At 33.4% G+C, this 20404-nt stretch overlaps 1 protein-coding gene across 7 annotated transcripts in view; it reads right to left on the reverse strand.

Annotated features, from left to right (window-relative positions):
* PCDH7 (protocadherin 7) overlaps positions 1-20404 on the reverse strand; it is a 422241-nt gene that overhangs the window by 180959 nt on the left and 220878 nt on the right. For 3 of the 7 annotated variants that reach the window (XM_082464534.1, XM_082464532.1, XM_082464533.1), the window contains exon 3: positions 17491-17586. The exons of the other annotated variants lie outside the window; for them this stretch is intronic. In XM_082464534.1, the coding sequence (XP_082320660.1) occupies positions 17498-17586 (89 nt within the window). In that variant the 3' untranslated portion in view covers positions 17491-17497. The remainder of the gene's footprint in view (positions 1-17490; positions 17587-20404) is intronic. 7 annotated transcript variants of the gene reach the window in all.

The following is a 20404-nucleotide window of genomic DNA, read 5'->3' on the forward strand; positions in this document are numbered from 1 at the left end:
AGTTGTGAGTGACGCAGACACGGTGACAGTCCTACACTCACAGGGTTCTCAGTCTAGGGCAAGAGTTAAACGCCCAGCCTAAGGCTCCTCAGAGCTGTGATATGGGCTCTGCCGTAAGTTGTGTATAAACTGTGCCAGTTCACTGTACTGGATTCCAGAACAATAGTCTCAACAACAGTGAGTGTTCATTGGGGAAAGTTCTATAGATTGGAAACCAAAGTTTTGGATTCAGAGGGTATGGATGCCTCATTTCTTGAATTCTTTGATACTTGTGTTTTGGGAAATGCTACTCAAAGCATTTGGTTCTGAAGGCTAATATTTATTAATGTATTTTTTTTTTTAGTGCCATTGTAAAAAGGCTCACTTTGAGTGTAATCAATCAGTGCTTATAAATTATATATATATATTTATATTTTTATATTTTCTTCTCTCTCTCATATATGTATCTGTATGTATATATATATATATATAGGAGAGAAAAAATATTAAGACTACCTCCAGGATCTTAACAGCTTCTATAGGACTCAGTGTTTTCTACTGTTTAAAGTGTACTTTGGTTTATACAATTGTCTATATTTTCTGCCAATCACAGCCTGTGAGGTTTTCTTGCAAAATCAAAAACTATAATTTTTAACATAGAGAGCAAAGTCAGAAAGATGTCATATGCCAACGACTGTCTATTGATGAGTATAATATGAACTATAAGGATTGCTTGATTATAAATGTGCAGGGAATTATATTTGGCCCAATTTTAGGAACTATCTATTGCTAGCTATTAGGCTCTTTCATGTTTAGTCTTAAAAGTACAGTCTGAAATTACAATTCAAACAAAACCAAAAAAGTGGGGGGATAAAAATCAATAATGTTTATGACTTGGATTTTTTTTTCTTTTTGTAATGTTAATCATTGCTTTTCTGTCTTGTAATTTAACAGTCTTCATTAGCCTCAATCTTTATATGAATTTAAAAGAGATTTTAAATTATTATAATTTTTATAATAAATTGTTTTTACTTGAAATATCCACATTTTATTTATATTGGCTAATTTTAAAACATCCGGCACATAGAAAAAAACAAATTTAAAACCATATGGAGGGGCTTCCCTGGTGGCGCAGTGGTTGAGAATCTGCCTGCCAATGCAGGGGACACAGGTTCGAGCCCTGGTCTGGGAAGATCCCACATGCCGCGGAGCAACTAGGCCCGTGAGCCACAACTACTGAGCCTGCGCGTCTGGAGCCTGTGCTCCGCAACAGGAGAGGCCGCGATAGTGAGAGGCCCACGCACCGCGATGAAGAGTGGCCCCCGCTTGCCACAACTAGAGAAAGCCCTCGCACAGAAACGAAGACCCAACACAGCCATAAATAGATAAATAAATAAATAAATAAACAAACAAACAAACAAACCCAAAAGTTTAAAAAAAAAAAAAATATGGAATTTTAAAAATCTTTAGCCCAATTCCATAATTTCACAATATGGACATTGAGGGATACAGAGGCTGACAGATAGCCTGGTTTATTTCCTAAGAAGGGTTAAAGTGGAGGTTCCTATTTTGATGCTCTTTTTACTAAAATATGCTCTCTCACAAGAATAATAGAATTTTGTCCTTGAAAGCAATTTTGATAACCTCAACTTTTATTTCTGCTTTAACAGTAATCTGATGCATAGTCTCAGAGGACATTTTGCTCCCTATTTGTAACACGGCCAAATCTCAACATAGGGTGCCTTTCCTTCTTTTTCAGCTACTAATAATATAAAAACTTTGTGTGAAAGTTGGTGAAGATTCCATAGTGATTTCCTACTTCTACTCTTAAAAGTTGGAGGCAAAAATATATATATATAAACAAATATATATAAATATATACATATACCTATCTATATTTATATCTACATCTATATCTCCCTTCTTACTGAATTCATCTCCCACTCCCTTAAAAAGAATAAAAAATAAAAAAATAATAAACAAAAGACTTAACCAAACCAACTACAAATGTATTTCTCTTCCTTTAGTCTCATATTCAAAGAAGTCTCCCAATTTCTGCTGTCCTTTAAGAGTTATATACTCTGCATATGAAAGCTAACATGAAACACTTTATGGATATTAAATCCTATCACAAAAACAATGACAGTTATCCTCAGTGTGTAATTCGAGAACTCAAAATAGTGTATTTTTGTCCTGAACATCATTATGTAAAGGGAATAAGGTAACATTCCTTTAATCCAGTAGAGACATTTACGTTTGTATGACTCAAAGTTCAAATGACTGGGTTAAAACCTCAATAGAAATTCTGATGGTGTAGTTCTTGCTCTGCAGTAATGTATGCTGATTGGAGAACAGTGCTTTACAATTACTTAGAGAGTATCTTCCAAGCTCTGACATCTAGCCAGCAGCAGTCAGGGATCTGCAATGAAAATCCTTTGATTTAAACAGCTCTTGCTTTGAAAAGTCTGATGAGTTATAATGTTGATGGTCAGAAACAGCATACATGTTTAACAAGACCAGGTTATCCACTAAATCATCTGTGTGTGCTGAAAATTAATTCTCTTGAAAGATTCCAAGAGAAAAATGTACTTTCACTCCACAGAAATACTTTTGGATGAAGGTGGCCATCCTGTCTGGGTACTGCATGAAAATTATCCATAATAATCTGGCTGTAGTTGCCTCTAAATTTAGGGAAACATTACTTTGTTTCTCCTTTAAAAAATTTTCTTCTTGAAGTTCCACAAAACTTCAAAGATTATTTTGTTTTTGATGGAAGTATACAGATGCAAGAATACAAAAGGGCAAAATATTTAACACGACTATCTCCAGCTGGCAAGTTTTGTACTTTCTTCTCTTTAATTTCTCTCAGTGCTGATGTAGAACTAGGAAAAAACCTAATTTGCATGGAAGGATTCAACAGCATGAGGTAACATCTCTCATGAGGGATAAATGCTTAGAATTTTGAAGATTTTCTGCTTTGCATGACTGATGAAAGGTGATGTGATATCATGTGATGTATAGAGGGAAGAGCTTCAGGAAAAAGCGGAAGCTTGATAAAATATTCTAGTCAAACATATTTAAAATAAAATTATTTTGATAACAGTGATTCAATGCATGTTGAAAAGGCTGAAAAATTGAATTTCATGTTTTCCCAAAAATTAGCCGCTAATTTTAAAGATGTCATCCTATATAATTAGAATTAAGGAAATACAGATTATTTAATCAATTCATATATCTGCATGCTTTGGCTGATCCAGATTACTTTATTTCCCAGTTGTGAGTCAGGATCATCAAACATAAATTTACATTGCAAAAAATACCTATCATTTTTTATTATTCTACATAAACTCATATATAATTAAAATATGACTGTATCTTAAAGACCACATATCAAATATACCACACTAGGATTGCATATCATTAAAATACAAACCAAGAGAAACTAAGAGTTTTGTATTTAAAATAACTGGATGTAAGCTAATGAACATATATTCATTTCTTATGGATTCCAGAGAATGCCTTGAGTTCTTTGTGTGAAAAACCATGGCATAACTATGAGTTAAAAAATAAGCACTCAAGCAAAGCTGACAGCAATAACTCTAAATACCGGTCATGTTCCCTGAAAAGGAATTTTAGGCAAAGGGATGGAAAGTGCCTCTTTACTCTCCACAGTTGGGATTAGCATTAAGAAACAAAAATAACAAACAAAAACAAAACCAAAGCAGTTCATCCAAAAACATGGTAAAGGGAAAGCACTTTCTAGTCTGTGCATGAATTGCCTGAGTGAGGGAAAATGTTTGTTGAACCATTTCAGTTTAGTCTATTATATGCTGGGCCTCACAGTACTGCCCTTTTGTTGTCCAAAGCTCTGAAACCCCACATCTTCTGCTGCTATTTCTGCCTACCCCGGGGAGGTAAGAAAAGAAGTACATGTGAGGTTCTCATATGCAAAGATATAAAAAGTGAAATGCAGTAAGTCCCCAAATAAATATAACTATTGCCACTGAAGGAACTTAATACACCCTGTCATTTCCCCATGGCAAACTAAAGCTGTGAATGACACGTTCCCCAAAGAAAATGAACTCTGAAGCACAGGGTAGACTCTGCTTTACAATATTATTGGGATAAGATAATATGCAGATCATTTAATGTTAGTTGAAAATAGAGTATTTCTTATAAAGCCAAAATACATGCATTTATTGAAGATACATCAAGGGAGCAAGATAGGACATAAGTGTTTGAAGTTGAAAGGTAATATATTTGTGTCTAATATAGTGTAGAATTTGTCCTGGAATGGTTTATCCATGTAAAAATATGGCCTCTCTGAGACTGTCATGATCATAAGACTCAGGGTGATCTTCTGAATTAAGCCTGGTTCACAAAGTTCAGGAAGGTTTTAACTCACATCAAAATTTCCTAGAGCTGAAAAATTATTTTGGAAATGAGAAAAAGGGGTAGCTTGCTTGGTTGTGCTTTTTTCTTTTTTTCTTTTCTGACATTCTATTCAGATTTGCCAGGTATCATAAACTCTAAAAGGCACTACATATTTACACACCACTTTACTATCTGTGAAGTGTAACAAATGCAGGAATATCCAGCCACTCCATTTGTAATGAAATAGGAAAAAAAAAAAAAAAAAGGATAAAAACAATATAAGCAACAGATTAAATTCTATAAATTCACTCTAGCACCTAGCACAGGATTGGGCACAAAGAAGGTATTCTCTACTATTATTAATTGTTAGATGAAATTAATTACCACTATTTTTCTAAAGGTGCATTATATTGCAACAATGCAAATGTATTATTTGGCCTTAAACAATCACCAAGAATTGGGAAAATTTCATTATTTAGAGATCCCCAATATTGAGGAAGCATATATACAAAAACTGAGAAAATAATATTATCCAGGAAAAGCAACTTACAAAAGTTAGAAAGGAATATTTAATCTCCGATGACTTTTAAGCCTCAAAACATATGCTTAGTCAACATATGGCATGTTACTTTATACTTGGAAACCTTATTTTTGATTGACTAGATTTAGACCAAAAGCCAGAGGAATCAGTGAGTCAGTCCTTATCAGATCATCCTGATTATAGCTACCATTAGCCAAGGTTTGTGTTTCATATGGTGGTTTCAACAGTGGACCAAGGCATATCTCTTCCGCATTTCTCACCCTGTCAACAGCTGTAATACTTCCTATTATTGGGAAATACCTGAAATGTTAAGTGTTAAAAGAACCTTGGCTGATTAGAACACTGATGATAATACAACTTAGTCTTCAGGCTTCTAACTTTCATGGTGGAAGCCCAGCTGAGCTGTTATCACTTCAGCAGAAATAATGAACAAATCAAACAGCTATAGAGATAGATACTAATATTAAGCCAAGACTCTTACATCAATCTCATGGGTCTTGAACGAATGACTTACGTAGAATGACTACACTTAACTGACCACCTTTCTACCTCCACTGGAAAAACACACGTGTGAGTACACAAACACATGCACACACACATACACACATCTTACAGCTTTTTAATATTTGGGGGGCTAATAGTTTAAGAAAATAATGCCTTAGGCTGTCCAACGTGAGCAAGAGTAGCTGACGACCCTTGATACATATCTGTGGTGCTGTATAACTCCCTTATTACAATGCCAGACAGGTATACTTCCTGAATTTCAATCTATTACAGAGACATCTGTTTATTAAACATTTTTAAAATTGTAGATATCCCTGTTTTAGGACCTTAATAGTCTTTCATATACAAGAAGGAATTCAACTCAAATAGTTTCCTCCAAGACCAACTCAACTCATTTATAAACTGATGTGCGTTTGTTCGACTGACTTCTGCTGTTCCTAGTATCAAGCTCAGAAGAGGTGCGCTGAATAAATGTGAGTGTTGATTAAGGAAAGGGAAAGGCAGATTACCAACATTACTTTTTGGGTAGAGAGGTGAGTGAGGGAGATTAGTTAGGTCAGAGGAAATGTTTTAAAGTTATTACAACAAAATTTGAAATAACACCCTATGGGCATGTTCTGTTTGAACAAAGCAGCAGTAGACAGCTTATTCATATCTGCAAGACAGGTGAGTTGATTTGGTTCTGTTTGAGGCAAGAAGATGGCAGTTAAACCAATGAGATGGTATCAGGTCAAGAACCCAACAGATAAGTTTTATGCAAGCGCGGTCCATGTCAATTGACAACACTCACGTGTGACGAGCAATCACCAAGATGACACTTTCAAATAACAAGAACAATATGTGGAGGAGGTGGGGGGGAGCTGTGGCTTTGGTAGACTTAGATATGTTTCAATCATAATAAAACCATGACGAGTTGTCAAGTTTTTATAATACATTTTTATAAGCCACTTTAAATCATTTTTGAATAAGATAAAATATGAATGAAAATAATTTAAAAGTGTTATTAAGAATATAGTTAATATTTTATAAATGTTCCCAAGAAATAATAAATGACTGCATTCATATGGCAAGAGAAGATCTGTTGAAAGAAAATAGTCTGCCTAGAACATCTATAAACCCATATATTTTCATTTCAATGTAAAATAACAACTATGCCTTCTTTTTTCTTAATTCATATATTTTAGTCGCCTAGACTCTATAATGGAATGAACTCTAATTAAAAATTTCTGTATTCAAAATGAGATCTAACTCAGTTTACTCAGATTAAAACATTTTAAAAATAAATATTATTTCCCTTTTCCTCAACTCAGTAGAGATATTTTTGGTCTCATGTATGGTCTTACTATTATTTTCCCATTTTATATTGTGTAAAAATCATGTGACTATAACTGAAGTTCACATGAAAAATGAAGGAGGCCCCCTTAGCAGCCAAAGTTGATTTTCATCAATAACAGCCAGAGAATCCTGGGATAGAAAATAAGATGCACAAGATAAATGATATTTTAATTAACTCTTATTAGAGAATGAGCAGTTCTCACATAATTTTCAGTCTCATGTTTACATTTTTTCTGTTTATCTCTATTTGTATTTTATTTGTAGGCCAACAATTTCTACACTTGATTCATCTTCTTTTATCCTGCAATAAGCAATCACATGTGTAAAGATTGTTCCTCTAATATTCAGCATGAAACTTATCCTGTAATTTCTTCACCAGATCTCTACTGTGACCATTGTGTAAGTGTTCTCTAGAAGATTATCCTCCCAAAGTAGCTATGCCCAAGGAGTTTTGCCTACAGTTAGCAGTAGGAGGTAGTGGTGCAGGGCAGCATTCTGCTCATTAATAAACTGACTGGCTTCCTGGGGTCTGCATAGTGCCCTGTTACATAACCTAGCTGCAGCCAATTCTCATTTTCCAATTCATTCCTAAGAGCATTTCTCTAAGCCCACCTACATAGAAACTCCTTTTTTAACTGTGAAGTTCTCTATTATATCCATACTCTATGCCCTCTCTACTTGGATGCAGCATCTCCAAATGCATTGAGGGACTGACACATTTATTAAACAGTAGAAAATGTTTCCTTCTTTCATTCCTTCCTTCCCCGCTCCTTTTCTATTTGAAACCATCCGTAGGGTATCATGCCTACATGAGCTATTGGGAGCTTGACATATGTTACTATGTTATTATTTTACAGGTGAGAAATAGAACATGGAGTGGTTAGACTGTCTATCATATTTAGTAGCTGACAATCAGTGTAAATGCTTTGCCCTGACAGCCAATCACTCATTAAGTCTATCTATGTTCCCTTTCATTTAGGACTTGTGCAAAATAAAATGGAAGCTCTCAACTATTTATTCAAAGTAAAAGACAGAAATAAGTAAATAACTACTTACTAAAATAGATGAAGACATTACAGTTTAAGTGTATGTCTTAAGTGTATGACACTTAGACTTTGCAGTTTAAGTCTAAAAGTTTCATTATCAACAAAGTAAATCCTTACGTGCCAGGGTACTCGGCAGGCAAGTAACCCACAAACACTTGAAAATCAATTTAATGCCATCAGACTTCTGGAAGAATAAGTAATATACACATTTTACTTATCAATATACTGTTCATGAAACTATAGAAAAAAATACTTTCATATAAACTACAGCCATGCCAAAGTATACTCCATGACACTTAATATAGTTTGTTTTCCTTTATCAAAAATGCTCAGTAATTAGTAGTTCTGATGTTTAATTCTACTTTTTTCCTAAAAATATATAACTCATCTAATAAGACAAAATAATTTATATCTTTGACATTTAGACTTTATGAGAGTCCTGAAAATAATTCATCATTTTAATTACTAATGGTGCTTTTATATCACAAATTTCCTTAGAAAAACTACTCCGAAATCTCACAGTTATTTATAATAAATCTTGGCCTTAAAAATATCTTTATATTGCTAAAATACTTCTTTTAGTGCCCCTCAATTTATAAGCAAAATTCAAAAACATAATCATTCTTATTATTGAATCCATAAATAAATTACAATTGGAGGTAAAATCTAAACATATATTATAGCATCACTGCAATGTCCAATAAATGACATTTTTGGAAAATGTTAGTGATACTTATACAAAGTTGTAGATGATTCATTACTTTCTTAAACTTCCTGAACCATCTAATTTTGCTAATATAGTGCTTTGAGCTTCACACTATTGAAACAATTAGCAGGCTCCCCCCACCATTACAAAAATGTAACAAACAGTTAAATAATTGATATCTCCTTGAACTACTCTTCAATTTATTTACTGGTTACATTAAAATTAAATGGCTAGCAAATATATTAGACTCTTTAAAAGAAAAATAAAAATATATTATTTTGTTTGGAAAAATAAATTATTAAAAACTTAGTAAAATACTTTTACGGTTTATTTGTCCATGACACATTTTCTTTTCTTAAAAATTTATTCTTAAATTGGTAATGAGATAATCTGATTTTTGTCTTTTGCCAGTCACTATTTTAATTGTAGCAATGGTTTATTATAGGAAAATTTTGGTCTACTTTTTGTTGATTAAATTAGATAAAGATTAAAATTCTCTCATAAAAAAAAAAGCTATATCCTTTAAAAGTCCTGCAATGCCCCATAATCATTTATTTCATTTGTAAACCATTTCACTTCCAGATTGAACTAATCCAATTTGTTAAAATATCGTTACAACTTTAAACACAAATAACAAATGTCAGCGAGGATGTGGAGAAATGGAACCCTCAGATACTATTGGTGGGAAGGTAAATTGGTGCAGCCACTGTGGAAAACAGTATGGAGGTTTCTCAAAAAACTAAAAATACAGCTACCATATGACCCAGCAATTCCACTATTGGGTATATACCTGAAAAAAACAAAAACACTATATGAAAAGATACATACACCCTAATGTTCATAGCAACATTATTTACAATTGCCATGGTATGGAAGCAACCTAAGTGTCCATCAACAGATGAATGGATAAAGATGTGGTACATATATACAGTGGAATATTACTCAGCCATAAAAAAGAATGAAATTTTGCCATTTGCAGCAACACAGATGGACCTAGAGATTATCATACTAAGTGAATTAAGTCAGAGAGAGAAAGACAAATATTATATGATATCACTTATATGTTGAATCTAAAAAATACAACAAACTAGTAAATAAAACAAAAAAGAAACAGACTCACAGATATAGAGAACAAACTAGTGGTTAATAGTGGGGCGAGGGAAGTGGGGGAGGGGCAAGATAGGGGTGGAGGGAAAGGAAGGGTTATTATAGGATTATATGAAATCATGTGTCTGGAACTTGGGAAAATTGTAAAGCACTATATAATTCAAAGACTCTGTCATTCAATTATATATATATCATTAGAACTTTAAAGTGCTTGGCCAAAAATACATGAAGATTTTTTTTCTCATAACTTACACCAAACTCTTCTTAAAACTGAAAGAGACTTGTTAAAAGGAGAATTTGGTACATAAAATATATTTTATTTTCTAAAGTTACTCTTTAAATCCAAAAGTAATAAATTGTAGTTTTACACACACATGGATATATTTCTTTTGTGATATATAATAACCTGATACCACTATTAGGGCAACCTAATTGGTCATAAATAGATTCTGTATTCTTTGATACGTATTTGATAGGTTGCCATGTTTACATAACGCTCCTGTATCCCTGACATATATTCTGGAAAAGTGAAAAGAGACTATCGACCCAGTTAACCATATGAGACATCTAAAAAGGCACTCTCTTGAGCAGGCCTGGCGCAGTACTATTGATTTCCTTCCTCCCTCACTCTTACTTGCCCTCATTCCCAGTCCTCTTCCTTGTCTTGTCATGCAACAAACAAATTAACTAAAAGTTAAGCAGATTTAAAAAAAACTGTAACTTCCTACTTCACTTATTCTTTCCATGCACATGTACTTTGTTCTGCCTACTTTTAATCAATCTTCCCTCTCTTTACTTTCTCATAGAGCTACCCTCTACTCATCACACTTCAGCATATATTTTCAGTCTCTGAGGCATAACCATACTTTTCTTAAGCACAAGTGTTGCAAAACATCACCAAATGATTTGATTCCTCATTCCTACTGAAATGAAAACTATTTGGACATTTTCCCCTAACCTAATGTGATCCAGCAGAGTTTGCAATAAAGCAAATTAATGGATTAGTTGAAAGTTACCTTTCCATTTAGTTCCATGATAAAATTAGAACTTCAGTCCCCTGGAAGAAAATGTCTTATGGATATATACTAAAAGATATTTACTATGCAAAGCCTACCTAATTCACATATTTAAAGACATATAATATACAATGTCTTTTTAATAATCAGTTCAGAAATAAGAAAAAAGTCATTGATAGTATCACGCTTTATTGGAAAATCCTTTTAAAATAAATGATCCAAAACACCTCTGGAAAGCCATCAGCCTTCCCAACCTCATTTTTTTGTTCTGAATTATAAATTCAGAAATCAGTAAACCTTTAGCATTATGGCCAAGTTTTCCATTATCCTCACAAAAGTGGCATAACTTCTAAATTAGATCTACATTTCTTTGTTGTTTTAAAAATATTTTCCTGCATTTTCTTCATTACTTGAACACACCGGCTTATCATGGTATTACACGTAACAAAGATCACAAAGAATTAAAATCCTGAGTAATATGCATTATGGTGTCTAAGGACATTTTCCCCCCTGTCAATTAGCTAATATCCTATTACAAGCAGCTAATGTGCCTGTGTTAACAATTCTCTTTATAATCGGATGTTCTATTTATTTAATTGATGCCTGCTGTCCTTATTAGAGTGGGCAGGCAAGCTTAAATAATGATAGTTGAGTCTTGTTAAGGCTTATGATTGGAATCTTTGGTAACTTGCTCTGCTTTATTTGCTGTAAACTCTGGGGGTGTTGCATACTGTGGTGTCCCCAGCCACAAGGTGGTGGTGATAAGGTCATATGAGGAAACTCCTAATTTTAAGTTGGAATATATCTTTGACTGGTTTCACTTCTGGCAAAAATTGTTAGTCGATTACAAAGAATGTTTGCAATGTCAAGCTTTGCAAAAGAATGCCAACTCCCATGCCCCTCCAGACTACACTACCGAGTGTTTTTCTGGTTCTTATGAATAAAATTGTTCGCTTTCCTATTTCATTCTGCTGATTCCAGATAAGCAGTGAATCCAAGGACACAAAAGAAAGTGTCAACTCACCAAGATCTGTACTTTTAAGCCTGCTACTGCAGTAAATTTGGTTACCCCTGGATTGTGATTCAGAAAATCTGGAGCACAGCTCTCTCACTAACTTAATGACCTTGAAAAAGTTACTCTTTTCATTAACTAGATTTCAAAATGATGAATTTTCAGATAAAACAATTTCTTCCAGATAAAATAATTTATGATTCTATGAGAATGCTTTATATTCCACTCCTTAATAAGTTGAAAACAATCAATCATTAAATTACTTTTTCAAGTTGTCTTTATTACGACCTTGCTATAGTCAGTTTCACTGCAATAGAGAAATAACATTCAAAACGAGGACAGAGTTGTGTCTCCAGGTGCAAAAGAAGTGATGGTTCCACAAATGAAAATTAGCGACTTTGTCTTCAGAAGGGTAGTCTTAGTAAAATTAAAGAGCTTCACTAGAACACTGTAGCATTGGCTAAAAATTAGAAGACTTATGTTAAAAATTCTCAATCACCCAGTCCAATGAAATCTTTGAGAATTATGTCACCAGATTCCAGTCCAGAATTATCGCTATTATGTCTGTTGATTACCATAGAATCACAGACCTTTAGTGTTGGAATCCATTTTGTCTAACTTGTTATCTTATGAATGAATTCCTTTAATAATGACTTTGAGAAATTATCATGCAACCTAAACTTTGATATCTTCAGTGATAAAGATTTCAGAATACAGACTATTCTATGGAGCAGATTTTGTTGAGCATTTCTTAAGATAATACATTTTATCCTTATAAGGAAGTAATTTTCTACCATTTACACCTGCTAGCATTTGTTCTGCCTCCAGGAATCACAAAGAATGAGTCAAATCCTTTGTCTCTCTCTGCATTAAAGTGCTTCAAATATCTTTTAAATGACTGTCCTCTCCACCTGTCTTCCTCAGCACATCAAACATTTTCTTGGATTCACATATTTTTACAAGCACACAAAAAAGGAAAAAATATAGCAGCTTAAGTGATAACAATCAATAAACTTTTTTTTTTTAATTAGAAGCCTTCTTAGAAATTGTGTAAGAAGCCTATAACATAAATGCTAATTGATCACATGGTCACAGCAATCCATGCCACAGAGTCAAAGGAAGTTCTCAGAATCCTTCTCAAGAGAAAGCTCCAGAAAGAAAAATAGGTCAACACATGCTATCACTAAAGATAACATCCCTGGTCTACCTTGGTTTCCATTTTATACAGATGAGGAAACCATGCTCCAGGGAGGTTAAATATCATTTATTGGAAAACCTAGACCAAAACCCCAATTTCTAAAATTCCTTGTCTTCCATATTCTGTAGAAAATTGAATGTTACTTTAAAGATCAGTTTTAGTTAAATCCCCATTTTGGTGAAATAAGTGAGGTTTTGAGACGTTAATTGATTAATCTGTACCTCCTGCATTTAACTCCCCTCTTTCTAAAATATTAAAAGAAATTTTAAAATGTTAAATTATATATGTGCACATAGTATATACATCTTCTATAGCACTGATAGACAAAGCACATATAGGTTTTCTGTTATTTTGAGAATATTGCCTAAGAAGACTCATATATAACCAAATATCAAAAGGGTATTACTTTGGGAATTGAGGGAGCATACAAAGCAACATTGAGTATGATAGAGGAAGAATTTATGTAGGCACTGGAGCTTTTGAGAATATAAAGTCAATCACTATAATGACCATATGGAAGACGTTCATTAAGATTATATAGGTTCATAATATATGAAGCACATTGAAAATTGAAATTTTGGGTAGGGTCAGGGAAAAGTGGTGTGGCATAAAAAGTATTCTCTGCCAGCAAATTGATTAAATTTCCCAGTTCTAGAAAAGGCCATATATTCTGTGTAGGCACTCACTGAAAGGCAGATGTGCAGGGCTTCTGAGAGAGTGCCGTAATCTACTCATGAATAGGACTCACCAAGGGATATTGATAGCAATTTGGCATTAAGAAAGAGTTCACATACATGAAGAATTTACTTTTTGGTAACTTTTATTGAGGAAAGTCCATATCTGACAGGGCATCCTTTATATATCTTTCAGTCTTATTTTGCTCTATTTTGACCTCCGTGTAACATAGTGTTATATGCAAGCACATATTTAGTCATTAAAGTCAATAATTTGCATTGAGAAAATAGTTTTTGTTTTGTTTGCCTTTTACTTCCACTGATATTATCCATGTAAAGATATGTATTTTTTTGTACCAAATTTGTTAGAATGGTGAATGGGCATCTTAAAGAAAAACTCATCTCAGGCACCAACTCAAACCAAAATATTTATTCAATTAAGAAATAAAAAGTAGACACTTAAAATTCTTTTACTTTCATCAAACACTATTTTTTAATTCATTCATGTTTTTCTTTTTTCATTCATTTTTATGCATACTTGTACTTATTTTATTTATATATTATACTATATACTAGCCAAGCCATACCTTTATTCTGTACAAATTCAGAGCAAAGCTATATGCAGTTTTAAACTGCACCTCCTTTTTTCCCCCTGAAGTTACTTAAGTGGATTTTCTGGGTACTTCATACTGAACAAATATATGCATATAAACTGAAGGAGCCCATTATGAATTCCTTGTTCTTTTGATAAAGTATTTTGCACTAAATGAGAATAACCAGAATGCTAAAAGTATTTGTGATCAAGTAACATAGAACAGTTAGGAAAACTTGGGCTATAAACCAGAAAAAGAGAGAGAGAGAGAGAGAAAGAGAGAGACATTATATAGCTAGACATTAGGATAGAGTGTCTATCTGAATTTAGGTCCTGGAAGTACTTTCATTTGGAGAAGGAATAGAACTTATTTTGTGTTTTCCCAATGGGAAAATTCAGGATAAATGGATTCAAGTTATGGGAAAGCAGAATTTGATAAGAAATATAAGAAAAAGCTGAAAAGTTAAACATGTCCTCAAATAAAGTGAGCCACCTCTGGATTTTGTGTCACTGGAATCATTCGAGCAGAGATTAGTGATTCTTATGATGGTGCTGAGGGATGCATGAACAATCTAAGACTTGATTGGTTGGACCATAATCTCTCTACCAACTCTTAAAATTCCATGACTAATTCAGCAAATATTCATTCTGTGCTCCAGGCACTCCACATAAAGAAAAATAGAAATGAAATGATCCTTATATTCACAGGGCTAACAGATTGGTTAATTCTAAGATTATCTTGGTAGAAAGTGGGGAGAGGAGGGTATTTTGACTTGTATCCTAATTTTCCATCAAGGCCTGCTCAATTGTACCCTCTAGGCACAACTTTTTTAGTTCTAAGTACATAGCTCCAAGTTAATGCTTAAGTGCTTATCTTGCTCTCAAAAGCACTGTTTCCACAAAAGAAGTCCTAGAAAAATACAGTGTACACAAGGTAACGTATCTTAACTCCCGTTTCTCTTTCCAGCCATTTTACCTCAAAGGCTTTTCTAAGAATAAAGGAAACATGAACTCATAAATAAAGCCCTTTTTCTCTACCTGCATTGATTTTTTTCCCTCCAAGGTTTATTTCATATTCTCTTAAAGTTCTTTCAGTGTCCATGGTTTTCAATATCTTTCCGTCAATTTTTTATTGCTTTTCAATTTACTCACTTTACTAAAATCTTTTTGTTTCTAATTTCTCAACGATTTTTCTTTTCTTTCTTGGTTTATCCTCTTTTGCTCATCTAATTTTACTTCTCCATTTCTTTCTTTTCTTGTATGCTAAATGACTCTTTTCTTATATGGTGCATATTTCCTTTATTTGCCTATAATGTAAAAAAAAGTGTTTCTCTGATAACCTTTCCTCAAAACTTTAGAACATTTTGGTTGAATTTCCTTCTTTCCATGTGAAATATATCTGTTCTTCTTTTCTTATCACTAGATTTGATAAATTTTATAAAATTTAAATGATTTTCTTTCTGTGTTTTCAATTATTTTATACTTACTTGGTTTTTAATTGCAGGTCCTAAAATTAGGGGGAAATAATGACTGATTTCTTATGATACAATTTATTATGTCATCTGTGAATCTAATAATAGTCAAGAGCCACAAACTAAGGGGAATAAAAACAGAGTAGAAGGAAGTGTGGATAAGGAGAAGGGTCCATACAAGGGTGAAAAGGATGAATGACTTCTTTCTAAAAATTCATTCATTTGCTCAGCATTTAGTGAGTAACAAACACTGTGGACACAGAAGAGTTCACAAAGGATAAGATGGAATCATAGAAACTCAGAGTTGAGCATGAATGAGAATCCTAGCTTTGCTTGGGAGGAATCAGGAGATACTACATAAGGCACATGGCACTTCAGTCAATTCTGAGTGATTTTGGTCACTTTAGGTTTTCTCCAAGCCTCATTTTTTATCAATTAAATATGAATAATAATAATTTCTAACTCTATGTTCCTTTGTATGGATGAATTAAGAAAGTGGAGATTATTAAGTTTATTTACTTTGTGCCCAACACACAGTAAACCCTCTGTACATGTTTGCTGTTATTATCGTTGTTGTGAATTTTCCAAACAGACCTGGGGAAAGTGCTCTCCAGATGGAAAGACCCAACAATGCAGAGGTTTGTGGACAGGGAAGATTATTTATAGCCATTGAGAAAGATGGGGAGGCCAGAGTACAGTGTACATCAGGGTAAAGGTATAAAATATGGACTAGAAATGTAGGTAGAAATGGGATCATGAAGGCTAGCCAATGATTTCAGAGCTTTTTGGAGTAAGAGGCCATGCATTCCTGAATGAAGATTAATGCTCCAGCCTTTAATGGTTAATGGTCGCATCAGTGAAAATGCCTATAACTCAAAAGAGCTTGCTTTGTTTATGTACACAAACAAGTCTTAATTTTGCTAGTATTTTAAGGAATACCACAAATAGTGCTGCCACACACTTGCATACCTATAGACACAATCACTGTTTTTTTTGTTTTTGTTTTTAAGACATCTGCCAATAATCTTCCTAGCCCAAAGGTAGTGTTCTAGTTACATGTCTCAAAGATCTGGATAGTCACAAGGATGTAATGCAGAGCCTGACACATCCTCAAAACAAGTCCCTGCAGGAGCTAGGTGGACCAGTTCACCTAGGATATTAAGAAGGTGGGTGTTTCTCTGTGATGACTTAGTATTTATGTTTTATAGGTTATGACTCTGCTGTTGTTTGAGCCCTGAGGGCCTAGCTCCTTTCAAAAGGTAGCAGCCTGAATGAGGTAATCTTGGGACTGCTGAAAGAAAGAGTGCCCCCCCACCTCCCTCAAATGCCACCAGCTGAATTGACAAAAGAAAGTTTTGAGGAAAGCGATTAGCATATGTTCAGCTCTGACATCTGGATGACATCGATTTGTATTTAGATTCATTTGAACTGGCTCATACCTAATTTTCTATAACCAGATCAATAAGCATTATAATTAATGTACATATAGTTTTATGTAATGCTTTTGAAAATTCAAATGCTATAATAATTGAATTTTGAGTTAAAATTCACAAAGTATTTCCACTTTACACTTTTCAAAGATATGTTATATAAAAAGTATTTGTATAACATTGAAAGAGGCATATAGAAGCATACAGGGTCCATTTTATTCCTGTACAATCAGTTGAGGAAACTGCATAGCACCCTTCTCTGAAAATGATATAATAAATTCTTCTGTACTCCTTTACATTTAAAAAGTATTTTGCAACTGTGCAGGGAATTCTGAAATGCATAGCATGCTGAAATATGTAAAGATATACTCAGGTTGAGTGATTTTTCTGTATCAGTAGGCTCTGTGTAGGTGGGTAAATGAGTCTTCTCAATATAAAAGAGATAGACTATTAATGGAGAACGCAGAAGAGGGGCACTGCACTGATTCATGAGAACCACCATACCTGTTCATTAATGGAGAGGCCTTAACAGCACTCTTCTTCCATGCGTCTTGCCATGAGGAAAGGGGAGGAAGGGAAAGATAGTGATGGCAGCAACACCTGGGGAAGGGAGATGGGGAAATTTGTAAAGGGAAAATCAGCAGCCCCTACACAATGGTGTCCATCCATAGACCTTGCCAATAAAACAATTTCCAAAAACCCTGAGCTTGTTTTCTTTCTTTTTAAAAAAAAAACAGATAAATTTCAAAGATAATTTAAACAAATTAGGTATTTCTAACGGCGTTAATCTGAACACTCTCCAACTATCATCTTCCAAGTCTAGGACACGGGGGCTGCTACAAGTAATGAGCTACCATCTTATTCTCACTTTTTGACTGGGTAGTTTAAGGCAGGCTATTTTTCTATAGGTATAGCTGTTTTTTTTTTACAACAGATTTAAGAAAAAAAAAACTATTGGATAAACAAAACCAAATGTATATGTATTTTTCCCCCCACACACAGTAGGATTATAACCATTTATTTGTTCTGTCTCCATCTAATTGACATACATCTAATTGCTCACAATGCATCTTCCTTTTTACGCTCTCCTAAGGGTATGTAGTTGTGATATCAAAACGACTTCAACTTGCTAATTTAACAAAAAAAAAGAATTAGATTTGTAGAATCCCTATATACTGCAAGAGGTCAAACTAATAAAAGTTGCAAAAAGTTTTGTGTTTTAATTATATTTTTGTAGACATGGTTTAATCTGGACTATATGTAATTTTTTAAAAGTAAATATATAGAATTATATGGAAAGAAAGTGAAAAATTTTAATAAAAAGTTGATGATAATACTAAATGATTTGAATTTTAATAGTGATTAACTGCTTTTATAAATCAATATAGGAGATAATACCACACCTGTAAACCTAATACTGCTACAGATTTTGCTCTAAGTATTTGTTTTTAAAGAAATCTTTAACTTTGTATGCTTTTATTTAAATACAAACTTTATATGAAAAATGGTATTTTTACACTATTTAGAGAAGCTTTTAGACAGACTGGAGATAAACTGATTGAAATATGCACATTTTATGAAGAAGAGGTATTCCCCTGTGGTGGGGGACATTGTAAGGGGGAAGGTTATGCATTTGTGGAGGCAGGGGGCACACGGGAAACCTCTGTACCTTCCTCTCCATTGTTTTGTGAACCAAAACTGTTCTAAAAAAATACAGTCAATTTTTTTTTTAAGTATCGTAAAGTTGAAAGGTAGGAGAGATTAGTTTTTTGTGTGAAAAAAAAAATGTTTTTGACCCCTCACACCAATACATTTCTTAGTGTAATATTTACAGAAGGGCTGGGACATTCTTGAATTTTTCTCTAAAGACAGGGATTTTTGTGAATACGTGTTTGCATTCTTGTTTCTGAATGTGATTCTAACCTTTAATCCTGATGTTTAGGAAAGCAGCTATCACAAAGATCTTTGGGGCTTGAAGCATGATAATCCTTTTGGTTTTGCCTTAATCCTGTTTAGACAGGATGTCTCAAAACTTTCCAGTTTCTCAACTCCTCTGGTCTTTGACACACTGCTTACTATTAGCCATCATCTCTGTTTAAAATAACATACCCACTTAATGCTTAGGTAATAGTATTAGTCAGCCCTTGAATTGAGAAATTTGGAAGCTAATTGGTTATCATAAAAGATTAGAATCAGAGAATTCTGAAGGCACATGCAGTATCTAGGCCTGTTGAATTAAAATAAATGAGCTCAAAGTAGCAAACTTAAATTTTTTTTTTTTGTAGCCAACTTACATTTTATCTGATATGAATGAACACAATTTTTTGGTAGCTTTGCTTTTTTTATTATAAATTTTTAATTTTGTATTTAATTTTAAAAATATTAACTGCCATTACACATAATATTTAAAAATTTAAATCTCCCTTCAAAATTAAAACCTACATATTCCAGTAATATCAAAATAACAAAAATATAATTATTCCTACATTTAAATATTCCTAAGTGATTATTTGGGGATCAGCATTTTATCTTTGGAAGAATCAAGTGTGGGAATCTCCCAAGCCAGGAGAAAAAAAAAAAAAAGGGACTCCTCATGTTCTTAATTTGTGGCAAAATACTTTAATCTAGCATGAAATACAGCATTTTTTGTACATGAATCCTTAATACCGCAAGGATCTGATATATAGTAAATTCTTCCTTTGATTTTAGGAAGGGTAGATTATTATGAGACAATATATTTGGAAATTAGCACTGCACTGTGAAAGATACAAAAATAACTAAAGGTGTACTTATGAGAAACTTTGGAAAATAAATATACACACACAAAACACAGATGATCACTAGTAGTACAACTTATCAAGATGTAACAAGTAATAAAATTATTTTATAAATAGCCGAGTTTATAAATAACTAAAACAACATAGAATGGTAACTGAAAAGATTAAACTGAAATTTTCGAGTCATGAATTCATAGAGTGGACAATAGAACTTTGTAGATTAAGAGAAATAAAAGTGAAAGCTATTTTTTTTTTTCATATTTAAAAGGTAGGGCTAGGAAAACAAAATCATCTCCGTTACTAAAGCGGTATTTGGTAGGAATATGCTTATAGACAACGTTATGAGGTTTCTGTTTTTGGAAAAATGTATGATAAAAGTAGAAATACCAATACTAAGATATTGTATATAAAGGCTGTGTGACTTAGTGAAATAAGCAGCACAGAGAACACAAAATCGAGCTGTAATGCCAAAGAATAAGGCACAAGACTCAGTTCATATCCTCAAAAAATATAATCATTAGGTGGGGAACAAAAATAAGCATCGAACTTCATAGTGCTTGGAAGTTAAAGGCGAAGCGATAAGGGGATGAACCTTGAGAAGACAGATATGGACAAAGGATGAAAGAAAGAAACCGTTTGTA

Source organism: Balaenoptera physalus (genome assembly GCF_965194825.1).
Source record: "Balaenoptera physalus genome assembly, chromosome: 5".
NCBI lineage: Eukaryota > Metazoa > Chordata > Mammalia > Artiodactyla > Balaenopteridae > Balaenoptera > Balaenoptera physalus.